Below are 14270 nucleotides of genomic sequence, written 5' to 3'. Positions count from 1 at the left end.
CTAGAAAAAACTGCATTGATTAGAGATAATGCAACAAAATATTTGTTTTAAAAATAGAATTGAATTAGGTTTGTGAAATTGTCCCTGAAGTTCTTATTCTTTACAATAGCAAGTGATGTGCTAAGGTATCACATAGCCTATATATTGCCCCCTAAAGAAAGGGCTGGTTGTCTTAGAATGAGGTTTAGAGCAAGCATATGAGGCAAGTTTTAATAAACAAGGCAATGAGATGATAATGAACAAGTAGAGCAAATTCCCATCTTTCCAGGGAGGAAGAAGACTGTTAGAAAGCATTCCTTGAAGAAATGGGTAATGATATTTTGGAAGCATTAAATCTATAGTATCAATACTTTAATAATGGAAGAGAAGATACAAATCATGCCAATTTTTGAGAACTCTGGAGTTAGTGCTCAGGTTTTGTTGAAGATTTAATTAGGACTATTGTCTATTAAATATGAAAAATCTGATGTTGTAGAAATGTCTTTGGGGAGCCAATGTAAGTAGCAGTAAATTTGTCTGTCTTTTTCTGAGTATAACAGAGGACTTCATACATACTGAACCCTCCTCCATTTTAACTACCCTTTCCACAAACATATCTGGGTAGCAAGTATCAGAATGTAGGTTTGCACCCATGAATAGTAGAGAATATACTACCCAAAAAGAGGAGCTTGGTTGGCTTAGAAAGAAGTAGAGACCACTCAGACTGAATCAAAAAGGCAAATGCAGTAGTTCCCTTTCATGCCTCAGGGTCCATGCACAGACAAGTAATCCTGGGGTTCTACTGGATGCTTTGCAACTGAAAGCTTAGTTTGACATGTCACTGGAGCTTTTCCATGATGCAAATGACACATCCCATGTATCAAAAAATATGTGGTGAAGCTGAGGACTATTCCTTTCCCCCTATTCAAAGAGATATGGAGAAAGTCCTTCCTAAGAAACAGAAAGATAGCTGGGAGAATCATTGCTGTTTGCGCATTATTTTTCCTAAGTATGTCTATGAAAACGTATATGTAATTATGTGCATCTCCTTTTCACTAAAGAAGGAAACAAGGAACAGTATTTAAGTCATTTACACATTGCACAGTATTTAGAGATGGAACCGAGACTTAGTCTCCTGAGTACAGACTAGCCAGTGATAATCCATCAAGGAAGGTGGTTCACCAAATGCAATGCTCTGTGACAGCCAGGGGAGTGGGATGGGGTGGGCGGTAGAGGGAAGCTCAAAAGGGTGGAGACATTTGCATACCTATGGCTGATTCATTTGATGTATGACAGAAACCAACACAATATTGTAAAGTAAACATCCTTTAATTAAAAATAAAATTGTTAAAAAAAAAAAAGAAAAGTGGTTCAGTTTTTAGACCAACAGCAATAAATCTCTTGAACTGGCAGGATAGGGAGCCAACTCTGGCCATAAAATGTGGACAGAGATTTGGAATGACAGGAATAGCATCATGCTTTGCTTTTCAGTCTTTTCTGTGGGTCCAAGAACCTAAAAGAACTGAAATCCACTTCAGAAAGTGCTGAAGCAGTTTCTAAACTTCTTAAAGGAAAAAGGAATTGTATGTAGTAATTTTTTTCATTACAAAATTGTAAAAATACTTATTTTCAGCCTGAATTCATTGTCAGGACTTGTACCATTTTGCAGCCGAAGTGCTTTAGTTTTATTTGCATATCTAGATTTTGTATTAACATAGTCAAAACACATTATTCATCCAGAGCTTTTTAATTTACTCAGAGCCCATGAATGCAAAATCTGTGCTAGCATGTAGAAATGTTTACTTACAAAACCATTTACTTCCTTCTAAAATGATACACTGTATCTGAAACATTTAAATCATTGATTCTGTATAGACCTAGACAAAAACAAAATCAGAATTTGCATTAGAATGAGATTCAGTAAAATGAAAATCTGAGATATTGCTATTGTTTATAGATTCTGATGAAACATTAGATGCAATTACAATATAAGTATAATTTACTGAAAGTTACAGTTAAATATGTCAGGCCTAGTTTGAGAAAACTGAACATTTGAAAAACACTTACTTTTAGAATTTGTTCCATTACTTGACTGAAGTGAAAGCTAATGGTGGAGTGAAAATCCCAGAGGTCAAAGGGGATGAAGCCTGGAAGGTTTTCTTTGATGACGCCTCTCAAGAAATAGTCGATGAATTTGCCATGCGTTATGGGATTGAATCCATTTATCAAGCTATGACGTAAGTACTACAGAATCTTTGCATGTTCAAAAATCTCTGTTGAAATCCAAAGGGGAACTCTTTCTTCAAATCAAATGAATTTTTAATTTAATAGATAATTAGAGTTTGGATGTAATTTATTAGATGCTGGCTACCCTCTCTGTTGCAGCTATGAAGTATTAAGGATTTGGTAACTACCATCATCTTCTCAATTCTTATTCCATTCCCATGTGCTGTTCCTTGACTAAATTAGCAGCATCCCATGTGCTGTTCCTTGACTAAATTAGCAGCATCTGGAAACTTAGAAATGTAAATTTTCTACCCTACGTCATATCTTCTGAATCAGAAACTTTTTAATATGCCCAACAAGTGGTTCTCATGTACTCTAAAGTTTTGAGAACCATAGCCTTATTTGATATTTGAGAAAACTAGAACCTGATTATTAAAATGTGTTGTGCAAGGTTACAAAGCTGTTTAACATCGCAAACACTTCTAGAGTCATTATGGTGTCTTAACCCTAACTTTAGATTATATCCTCCCTCCCTGTATTTATTTCAGTGCTGCTAATTTTGTTAACCCAAACACTATAGTAAATAAGGTCCTTTAAAAGTGATCCATACAGACACACACCCTTTAATGAGTTTCAGTAACAATTTAAAATTGAATTATTGCTTGTCTAGAGTTAATCTTTTGAAACCTAGTCTAAATTTATAAGTACATTTTGTTCATATATAAACCATATGTAATATGTAAACTATTTATATATATGTATATATAGGGCTTCGGTAAATATCCTGTAACGCAGGAGTTGCAGGAGACATGGGTTCATTTCCTGAGTTGGGAAGATCCCCTGGAGGAAGGCACAGAAACCGCTCCAGTATTCTTGCCTAGAGAATTCTGTGGACAAACGGCCTGGGTGGGGTCAGTCCACTGTGTCGCAAAGAGTCACGTGACTGAAGTGACATAGCATGCGCTATACATATATAAAAGGACTGTTCTTTCATATTAAATCTTCAAGGTTTATTGCTCATAGAATTTAATGAACAGTCATATTTCTAGAACATCATATGAGAATGATTTTTTAAAACTTTCTGATAGTGTATGCTTTTTCAGTTTATAGAATGTCCTAGTGCTAACTATCAAAAGCTTATAGATTTTTAGGCATGAAAAGTACTTAGGGGTCAACCGATTGAATCCCTCTTTGAATCAGGAAACTTTCTGCATCCCTTACTGGTTGTCATCATTTCTTTATTTGCTCACCTGCAGTGATAGGGAACTCAATTCTTTTTTTCTTTTATTTGAAGTATAGTTGATTTACAATGTTATGCTAATTTTTACTCTCTGGCAAAGTTTTTTTTTTCATCCAGTCAGTAATACACATGTAAACATTTAAAAAATATTCTTTTCCAGTATGGTTTATCCAAGAAGATTGGATATAGTTCCCTGTGCTACACAGTAGGACCTTGTTCTTTATCCATTCTAAATGTGATAGTCTGTTTCTACTAACCCCAATTCCCAGTTCATCCCTCTCCCTCTCTCCTTTGGTAATTACAAGCCTGTTTTCTATGAGAGTGTGTTTCTGTTTGGTAGATAGGTTCATTTGTGCCATATTTTAGATTCAAAATATAAGTGATATCATATGGTATTTGGCTTTTTCTTTGTGACTTCACTTAGGATGATCATCTCTAGTGGCATCCATGTTGCTGCAAATGGCATTATTTCATTCTTTTTTAGTATTCCATTGTATATATGTACTACATCTTCTTTACCCATTCGTCTGTTGATGGACATTTTAGTTGTTTTTATGTCTTCAGTTCAGTTCAGTTCAGTCGCTCAGTCGTGTCTGACTCTTTGCGACCCCATGAATCACAGCATGCTAGGTCTCCCTGTCCATCACCATCTCCCAGAGTTCACTCAAACTCACGTCCATCGAGTTGGTGATGCCATCCAGCCATCTCATCCTCTGTCGTCCCCTTCTCCTCCTGCCCTCAATCCCTCCCAGCATCAGAGTCTTTTCCAATGAGTCAACTCTTTGCATGAGGTGTCCAAAGTACTGGAATTTCAACTTTAGCATCATTCCTTCCAAAGAAATCCCAGGGTTGATCTCCTTTAGAATGGACTGGTTGAATCTCCTTGCAGTCCAAGGGACTCTCAAGAGTCTTCTCCAACACCACAGTTCAAAAGCATCAATTCTTTGGCGCTCAGCCTTCTTCACAGTCCAATTCTCACATCCATACATGCCCACTGGAAAAACCATAGCCTTGACTAGACGGACTTCGTTGACAAAGTAATGTCTTTGCTTTTCAATATGCTATCTAGGTTGGTCATAACTTTTCTTCCAAGGAGTAAGCGTCTTTTAATTTCATGGCTGCAGTCACCATCTGCCGTGATTTTGGAGCCCCAAAAAATAAAGTCTGACACTGTTTCCACTGTTTCCCCATCTATTTCCCATGAAGTGATGGGACTGGATGCCATGATCTTCGTTTTCTGAATGTTGAGCTTTAAGCCAACTTTTTCACTCTCCTCTTTCACTTTCATCAAGAGGCTTTTTAGTTCCTCTTCACTTTCTGCCATAAGGGTGGTGTCATCTGCATATCTGAGGTTATTGATATTTCTCCTGGCAATCTTGATTTCAGCTTGTGCTTCTTCCAGCCTTAGCTATTGTAAATATTACTGCTATAAATATAGGGATCCTTTGTGAATTGTAGTTTTGTCTGGGTATATGCCTGGGTGTAGAACTGTTGGATCATATTGTAATTTATAACTTTGATTTTCTGAAGAGCCTCTATACTGTTTCTTATAGTGACTGTACCAACTTATATGCCCACCAACAGTGTAGTCAAGTTCCATATTCTCCATGCTCTCTCCAACATTTGTTATCCATAAATCTTAATGATGGCCATTCTGAATGGTGTGAAGTGGTACTTCATTGTAGTTTTGATTTTTATTTCTCTAAAAATTAGTAATTTTGAGCATCTTTTCATGTGCCTAATAGCTATTTGTATGTCTTCTTTGGCAAAATGTCTATTAAGGTCTTTTGCCCATTTTTCCATTGAATGTTCTTTTTTGTTATATTGTATGAGCTACGTACAGTATCAGTTGTATATTTTGTAGATTAAGCCCTTGTTGCTTGCATCATTTGCAAATATTTTCTCCCATTCCATAGGTTGTCTTTTAATTTTTTTATATGATCTCCTTTGCTGCATGAAAGCTTGTAAGTTTAATTAGTTCCCATTCATTTATTTTTGTTTTTATTGCTATTGCCTAGGGAGACTGACCCAAGAAAACATGGTACAGTTTATCTCAGAGAATATTTCGCCTGTGCTCTCTTCTAGGAGGTTTTTGGTGTCATGTCTTATGTTTGCCTTTAAGCCATTTTGAGTTTATTTTTGAGCATGGCATGAGGGTGTGTTCTAACCTCATTGATTTACATGCAGCTGTTCAACTTTCCCAGCACCACTTGATGTGGTGAGAGACAGTCTTTTTCCCATTTTATATTCTTTCCTCCTTTGTTGAAAATAAATTGAACATATGTGTGGGTTTATTTATTTCTGGGCTTTTTTCCCATTGATCCGTATGTCTGTTTTTGTACTAATACCAAACTGTTTTGATTTGATTACTGTGGCTTAGTAGCACTGTCTGAAGTCTAGAAGAGTTATGCCTCCTTTTTTTTTTTTTTAATTAGGATTGCTTTGGAAATTCTGTGTCTCTTATAGTTCCATATACATTTTTGAGTAATTTATTCCAGTTCTGTGAAAAATATCATGGGTATTTTGATAGTGATGGCATTAATATGTGGATTGCTTTGGGTGGTATTGCCATTTTCACAGTACTAATTCCTTCGATCCAAGAGCAAGAGATATATTTCCATTTCTTTGAATCCTCTTTTTTTCCTCTTTAATAATGTTTTAATGTTCTCAGCTTGTAAGTCTTTCACCTCCATGGTCATGTTTATTCCTACATATTTTATTTTGGGGTGCAATTTTCAAAGGCTTGTTTTGGGGTTTTTTTTTTTACATTCCCTTTCTCATATTTCCTTGTTAGTGTAAAGAAATGCAACTGATTTCTGATGTTTATCTTGCGTAGTACTACTCTGCGGAATTCATTTATTAGATCTGGTAGTTGTGTGCACTCCTTGGGTTTTCTGTTTATGGTGTCACGTTATCTGAATATAGTGACAATTTTACCTGTTCCTTGCAATCTGGTTACATTTTATGTATGTTTCTTGTCTGATTTCTGTGACTAGGTCTTTCAGAATTATGTTGAATAGAAGAGGTGAGAGTGGGTATCCTTGGCCTGTTCCAGATTTTAGCATGAAGGTTTTCAACTTTCAACTATTGAGTGTTATATTGGCTGTGGGTTTGTCATAAATGGCTTTTATTATGTTGAGATATGTTCCCTCTACACCCACTTTGGTAAGAGTTTTTATCATGAATGGATGCTGAATTTTGTCACTTTTATTTTTTTAAATATATTGAGATGATCATGTGGGTTTTGACCTTTGCTTTTTAATGTGATATATTACATTGACATGTACATGTTGACTCATTCTTTTGAACCTGGGATGGTCATGGTGTATAATCTTTTTTGTGTGTTGAATTTGGTTTGCTGATTTTTTTTTTTTTTTTTTTGAGAATTTTCATGTATATAGTGTTCAGAGATATTGGTCTGGAATTGTATTTTCCGGTGGTATCTTTGTCTGGTTTGGGGATCAGCATGATGGGGGTCTTGATAGGCTTCTTTGAGAGTATTCCCTTCTTTTCAACCTTTTGTAAGAGGTTTAGAAGGATCAGTGTAAGTTCTTTGTCTGCTTGGTAGAATTCTCATAAACCATCTTTTGTTTGTAGGAAGTTTTTTCTGTTTTTACAGATTCTATTTTATTTTTAATGATTGGTCTGTTCAGATGATCTGTTTCTTTTGATTCAGTTTTGGTGAGCTGTATGTTTCTTGACAGTTGCCCATTTCTTCTAGGTTGTCAGATTTGTTTGCATATAATTGTTCATAGTATTCTCTTAGGATATTTTGTATTTCTTCAGTATTGATTGAGTTTTCTTCTTTTTTGTTTCTTACTTACTTTATTTGGATTCTCTCTCTTGTCTTCATGGTGAGCCTGGCCAGAGGTTTGTTCATTTTGTTTATTGTTTCTAGGAACCAGCTCTTGGTTTTATTGATTTTTTTTTAATCTCTATATTTTATTTTCTCCCTGATTATTTCCTTTCTTCTGCTGACTTTAGGTTTTGGTTGTTCTTCTTTTTCCAATTTTTTTAGGTGGTAAGTAGGTAGGTTAGGTTGTTTATTTAAGATTTTTCTTGTTTTTTTTTGAGGAAGGCCTATATTGCTATGGACTTCCATGTAAGTTCTGCTTTTGCTGCATCCCAGATTTTGCATGGTTGAATTTTCATTGTCATTTGTCTGAAGGTATTTTTAAATTTCCTCTTTTATTTCCTCATTGACCCACTGGTGTTTCAGCAGCATATTGTTTAGACTCCACGTAATCTTTTTTTTTTTTTTTTCCTCATTTCTTTTCCTGTGGTTGATTTCTAGTTTCATGCTGTTGTGGTCAGAGAATATTCTTGAAAGAGTGCCTGTACTCTTAAATTTGTTGAGGTTAGTTTTATGCCCTAGTAATGCAGTCAGTCCTAGAGAATGTTCTGTGTACAGTTGGAAAGAGTATATATTCTGTTTTGTTTTGTTTCTGATGTAATGTCCTGAAAATGCCAAGTCTAACTGTTGTATCACTTAAAATTTCCAGTGCCTTATTGATTTTCTGCCTAGAAGATCTGTCCGTAGGTGTGAGTGGGGTGTTAAAAGTCTTCTACTATTATTGTATTTCCATCAATTTCTCCCTTTATGTCAATTAGTATTTGTTTTATGTATTTGAGTGCTCCTATATTAGGTGTAAATACATTGACAATGTAAAATCTTCTTATATTGATCCTTTAATCACTATATAGTGTTCTCCTTTATCTTTTTTTATGGCCTTTGTTTTAAAGTCTATTTTGTCTGAAATGAGTATTGCAGTGGCTGCTTTCTTGTCATTTCTATTTGCATGAAATATCTTTTTCCATCCTCTTATTTCCAGTCTATGTATGTCTTTGCCCTGAGGTCCATGTCTTGTAGATAGCATATTATATGCTCTTGGTTATTTTCTGTTTTTTTTTCATCCAATCTGCATTTTTGTATCTTGTGATTGGAGCTTTCAGTCCATTTACATTTAAGATAATTATTGATACATCTGTATTTATTGCCATTTCCAGTTGATTCTGTTTCTTTTTCTTTTTGTGGTTTGGTGATTTCCTTTTACTTTATGCTTTTGTTCTTTTATTTTTGGTTTTTGAATCTTTTGTGTAGTTTTGATTTGTTGCCTTACTTTATAAGTATGTTAACCCCTTCCTGTGGCTTCCTTGGTAGCTCAGACAGTGAAGAATCTGCCTGCAATGCAGGAGACAAGAGTTCAAACCCTTTCCTGGGCGCCCCAGGTGGCACTATGGTAGATACTCTGCTGCCAAATGCAGGAGACATAGGGGGCATGATCTTCCTGACCCAAGAAGGAAGGAAATGACAACCCACTCCAGTATTCTTGCCTGAAAAATCCCATGGACAGAGGAGTCTGGTGGGCTACTGTACATGGGTTGCAAAGAGTCGAACACAATGGAGCACGAGCATGTAGCCCCTTCCTCTAACTGTTTGGTTTAGACTGATAGTCACATAGTAGGCTCACATTCTAAAAAAAGGAAAAAAGAGGAATTTACACATTCTGAAAAAAGAATCTACTTTTTTTCAGTTTATTTCTCTCCTTCTACACATTTTATGATTTTGATGTTTTTTTTTTACTTCTTAATGTTTATCCTTTTGCTGTTCCTTGTTTTCACAATAGTTCCCTCCCCCCTTAAATCTGGATATTGGCTAATTTAAGTTACTCAATTTCTATTTATAATTTCCTCCATCCTATACCTTCTTGCTAATTTTCTACATGGAGAAGACTTTTCAGTATTTCTTTTAGGGTAGGTTTATTAATAGTATTTTTGCATTCTTTTAGTTTTTTGCTTGTCTGAGGAATTATTTTCTCTCCTATTCTAAATGATAATCATGCTGGGTATAGTATTCTAGGTGGAAGATTTTTTTCCTTTCAAGACTTTGAATATATTTTGTCATTCCCTTCTAGCCTGCAGAGTTTCTGTAGAGAAATCAGCTGATAGTCTTATGGGGGTTCCCTTGTAATTAACAAGGCGGTTCCCTTGTTAATTAACACTCTGTTTCTCTCTTGCTGACTTTAGAATACTCTTTTCATCTTTAACTTTACCATTTTTCTTATAATATAGTTTGATATAGGGTTATTTGGGTTAATTTTGTTTAGGACTTTCTATGCTTTCTATACCTGGATATTTGTTTCCTTCTTTAGGTTGGGAAGTTTTCAACCTTAATTACTTCAAATACCTTTTACTTCCTTTTTCTCTTTCTTCTTCTGGAATCCCTCTTATGTATAACTGGCATGCTTTATATTACCCTATTGATTTCTTAAATTGCTTTCATTTTATTTTTTATATGGTTTTCTGTCTTCTGCTTTGATTGACTAATTTCCATTATTCTGTCTTCCGTATCACTATTCTTTTTTCTGCATTATTCATTTTGCTATTCATCACCTTTAGGTCAGCTTTTATCTTGGCAAATGAATTTCCTAATTTTTCTTGACTCCTCCTTATAGTTTCTAGTTACTTTTTTATAGCAATCTGCATTTCTGTCAATAACCTTTCTTAATTCCTTCAGTATTTTCATTACTTGCTTTTTGAACTCTGTGTCTATTAGATTGAAGAAGTCTGTTTCACTTTTTGCCCCTTCAGAGGAATTCTCTTGGTCTTTTAACTGGAAGTGTTTCTTCTACTCTCTGAGTTTAAGAGAAACAATTATCTACTGTAGTTTTGGAGGACAATTTTTATGTGGAAAGATTACTGTGTCACTTGTATGGATTTAATTGTTTTTGGCATGGGTGCTGTTTTGGTTTGGATGCTTGCTGTCTCTTTCCTCAGTGTGTGCTGGCCATTATCCCATTGATAGAGGGTGGGCAGGTTCATGGCCTACGTGTACTCCTGGGAAGGTGGAGAGAGTGTTTGGCACCCAGCACCAGTACCTGCCTCTGGAGTCTGAAATGCCAGTGGTGGCTGTGCTTGACCCTGGAGCTCATGCAGGTGGTGCCCTGCTGCCTAAGAGTACTCATCCAGAAAAGGAAGCTCCTATGTTTGTGCACCTCCAAACAGTGGTGCCTTACCTGTCTGGGTGGGCTCTGGCTTCTTCTGGCATGCCACTTCCTTGGTTGTGGTGCACCATACCCTAGCCCCTTCAGGCTGTATCCACACCACCAATCCCCGTCTTCTTCTAGGGTCTGACCTCCAAGACTCAAGCCTCAGCCGCCAGCCCCCACCCATCCCAGCAGATGAGCATCTCAGGCTGGGGACTGCAGGGCAGTGGTATCTACCATCTGTGCAAGTCTCTCTCCGCTATGCTCTCCATAAACTAGTTCTGCTCTCTTCAAAGGCTCTGACACTTCCCTTCTCTCCTGGCTAGTCTTTCCACCAGGGAGGGGACTTCACAGGATGTGGAAGCTTTCCCTCTTTCACAGGGGCACAGGTCCCATCCCAGTTCCTTTCTCACTTTTTTGAATGTATTTGTGGGAGAAGGTGAGCACCATGTCCTACTCCTCTGCCATCTTGGTCCAGTCTCCAGGAGCTATTCCTTTTGAGGCAGCCTATTTTGAAACTGGACAGCCACAACGAAGTCTGTCCCATGTCAGTGTCTGCAAGAACTCATCAGAGCAGCTACTGTAACATTTGAATTCAATTAAAATATAGCTATGATTTAACAGTCTAAAGTAAATGAACTGCACTGCCAAGAGAACTATGTTTAAAACAAAAACATAGAAAAATCTTTTGGAAAGAATGCCAGTAAAGAAAAGTATCAAGTTTAATTTATTCCAAATATCTCTGTAAGCTGATGTCAGATTTCTTCATTGCTATGTTTCTGATATTCTGAGAAGCACAATCATGTTACTACAGAGAAAAAACATAAATGTATGATAGTTTAAAAGAGAAGAATCATCCATCGTTCAACTTACCACTTTTATTTTTCTACTACCTTTTTAACTTAAGTAAACAATAAAAATATTTTTGAATGCCTTTTTGGTATCTAGTGACTTGCAGGTCAATTTGGATCTTAATATATTTAAAAGACAGTGTGACAAAGTCTCTGCTTACATTGGAAATACTCTGAAGCAGAGGTTGGCAGTTTTTTTGTATGGGTGTGAAAGGCCAGAGAGTAAATATTTTCAGTTCTGTGCATCCTACAGTGTCTGTGACAGCTGCTCAATTTTGCATTCCTAGTGCAGAAACAGTGTAGATACTAAGTAAACAAAATGGCATGGCTGTACTCCAATAAAAGTCTATTTTAAAAGCAAAAGCCATCAGCTGGGTTTGACTGTGTACTTTTACCAGTTGCTAGTTTCTCATCCAAAGAGCAAGAGTAAGGTAGATAAACATAAGGGAAAAGAATACCTGCTTTTTGTGGGAGAAATTAACAAATTAACTTTGACAGTAACAAAATGTGGCACATTATATCTACTGATGGTTACATATTTGACTTGATATTGATATTTTTATTTATTAAATGTTTCTAACATTTAGATTGACCAAGATGACATTTCTCTTGGCTTAACAAAACTTTAGACAGGCTTCTTTATGCCTTAGGCCCAGGGTCTCCCCCTTACCTTGGCTCTTATAGAATCTAAAAAGTCTAACCTCAGAGACCCTTGCCTTCCCTTTCCTCAGAGCATTTATTTTAGAAAACTTACAATTTTTTTTTTCTCTGTCCCTTTAAGACATAAAAATATTTAAAGCCTCTTGCCAGTTTTTCAAGCCACAAGCAACTTTTTCATGTACTAGGGAGCCATCTCTTTAAAATGTCCTCATATTACTTAGATATAAAAAAAAAAAAAAACACACATTTGAGTCAGCCCTAATGAGGTAGATGTACCTAGAGCCTATTATACACAGTGAAGTAAGTCAGAAAGAGAAAGCCAAATATTGTGTATTAACTCATGCATATGAAATCATCAGTACCATCATCAGTACCATCTTTCTAGATTCCATACGTGAATATAAAGTACCCTCTTATTTTTAAAAACACAAAATTAAGAAATTCAGCTTCAAGAAAAAAACATATGACCTCTCTATATAGTCAGGATACTTATGCATTTTGGAAAGGATAAAACTGCTTAATTCTCTGCACTTCCCTAGACACCATTGGATCAAAAAAATCTAATCACATTTTCTCTTGCTATTTAAAGACCCTCTGTGTTTAGTCAGATCCCCAGGTAACTTCATAATCTTACTGTTTTATTAGAGTTTCTTTGGTTTCTTTCAAGAATACTCCCATTTCTTTGAAGATGGATTTGGAGCACAAACAAATAAAGAGGAAGTATGTATTAAGTCAGAGAGTCTGATTATACATTATTAAATTTTCCTCTTACATATTTCTCATCTTAATAAGGAGCCTGAATCTATTTTGCTGGTAAATAACCTGAACATTAATACCAAACTTTCCAGTCCTCCAAGGTACCTCCTGCTTACTGTAAATGTTCTTTCCTTTTACCACAGAACATTAGCTATCAGGGCACAGTGTGTTAGACCTATTTGTTGCAAAAAAGTCTATCTTTTGTTTTGGAGCACTCATGAGAAGGAGGAAAGGGATTACAGTTTTCCTATTTGGACAAGTGATTGATCAAGGACCTGGAGGATTTGTTCCCACATGGTAAATGCAGCCATCCATCTAACGTAAAAGCAATTTTCCAATTTGTGACAGTAAGAATGAGAGTCTGTTCCCTTTTTCAAAGGGGCACGCTATTCCACATGTTTAGCATGAGGCTAGACATAAAACCTGTTTTCATCATTTGGGGAGTTTTAGAATTTTTTTTCATTTATTCATTCAAACATATGTTTTTAATAATGTTCTGGCAGACCAGCTGTTCACCCCTGAACACAATTAAGAGAATTTCATGTCAAGCATTAAGGAATAAATTGTCCTCTAGCGGTGATTTCTGTCAAACAAATACATTTTAACCGAGTGTTTAATTTGAGCCTTTCATTTATTTTAAAATGAAGCTCATTATGTCTCCCAAAATTTTAGATTCTATTAGATTATAGTCATGCCTCTGTAGTACTGATAAGAGAAAAGCACTAGTTTGTTCTTTTTAATCTTAGTATGCTTAACAAACAACCTGTACTTTGGTACTGGTCATCCTAATCTAATTCATATTTGGACCAGAGCTGTTGAGATACACTTTACTTTAAAGTCACTAGTCATTATAGCTGTTTGAGCTATGAGCCTGCTTTCTAAAGAGAGTGCTGCTTAACTGAATCATTGATTCATTTAAAAAATATTTATTGAGTGCCTATTATATGCCAAAAGTTTTCTAGGCACTGAGAATATATCAGCAAGCAAGAAATTAAGGTCCAGTTTATCATGAAGCCACTTTCCAGAAGATGTAATTCATTATCTGATAGACACTCTCTGAGCATCTAAGTGCAAAGACTTGTACAGGACAATATCACTTCATCCCCTGTGAGGGAGAAGAGGAAGAATAAATTACTTAATAACAAGACAGTATAATGAAGGCATGATTGTGTGCTGCACGTGTGTACACATGGAGGGACCATTCCAGGCACAGATGAGGAAAGGTTTCGGGAAAAGCTGAGAGGCAGGCAGCATGAGGCTGTCATGCTTACTTACTCTTTAACTTCCATCATTCCTCGAAACAGTATGCATTTCATACTTTCCTGTCCCTGCCCACTAGCCTGGTACTCAAACTGTCCATAATTGAGCTCAAGCAATCCATACTATTTATGAAAAGCTATGATGCTTTTGGCCAAAGGAGAAGTGATCTTTAAAGGTTTGAGCTCCTCATTACTGATAATGATGAGTAAAATCATTGAAATGCATGCTAGTCTGAATTTTTAAGAGCAAATGTGATAGGTATTATTTTGCATGCATGCTAAGTTGCTTCAGTTGTGTCTGACTTTTTGCAAC

At 36.0% G+C, this 14270-nt stretch overlaps 1 protein-coding gene across 1 annotated transcript in view; it reads left to right on the top strand.

Annotated features, from left to right (window-relative positions):
• The window catches only part of UNC13C (unc-13 homolog C), a 655255-nt gene that overhangs the window by 314378 nt on the left and 326607 nt on the right, over window positions 1-14270 (top strand). The window contains exon 12 of the mRNA XM_052646337.1: window positions 2053-2216. Within this exon, the coding sequence (XP_052502297.1) occupies window positions 2053-2216 (164 nt within the window). The remainder of the gene's footprint in view (window positions 1-2052; window positions 2217-14270) is intronic.

This window comes from Budorcas taxicolor, chromosome 10 (genome assembly GCF_023091745.1).
Source record: "Budorcas taxicolor isolate Tak-1 chromosome 10, Takin1.1, whole genome shotgun sequence".
Classification (NCBI taxonomy): domain Eukaryota; kingdom Metazoa; phylum Chordata; class Mammalia; order Artiodactyla; family Bovidae; genus Budorcas; species Budorcas taxicolor.
The sequence above is the reverse complement of the archived record's forward strand: the minus strand, read 5'-3'. Positions and strand labels throughout refer to the sequence as shown.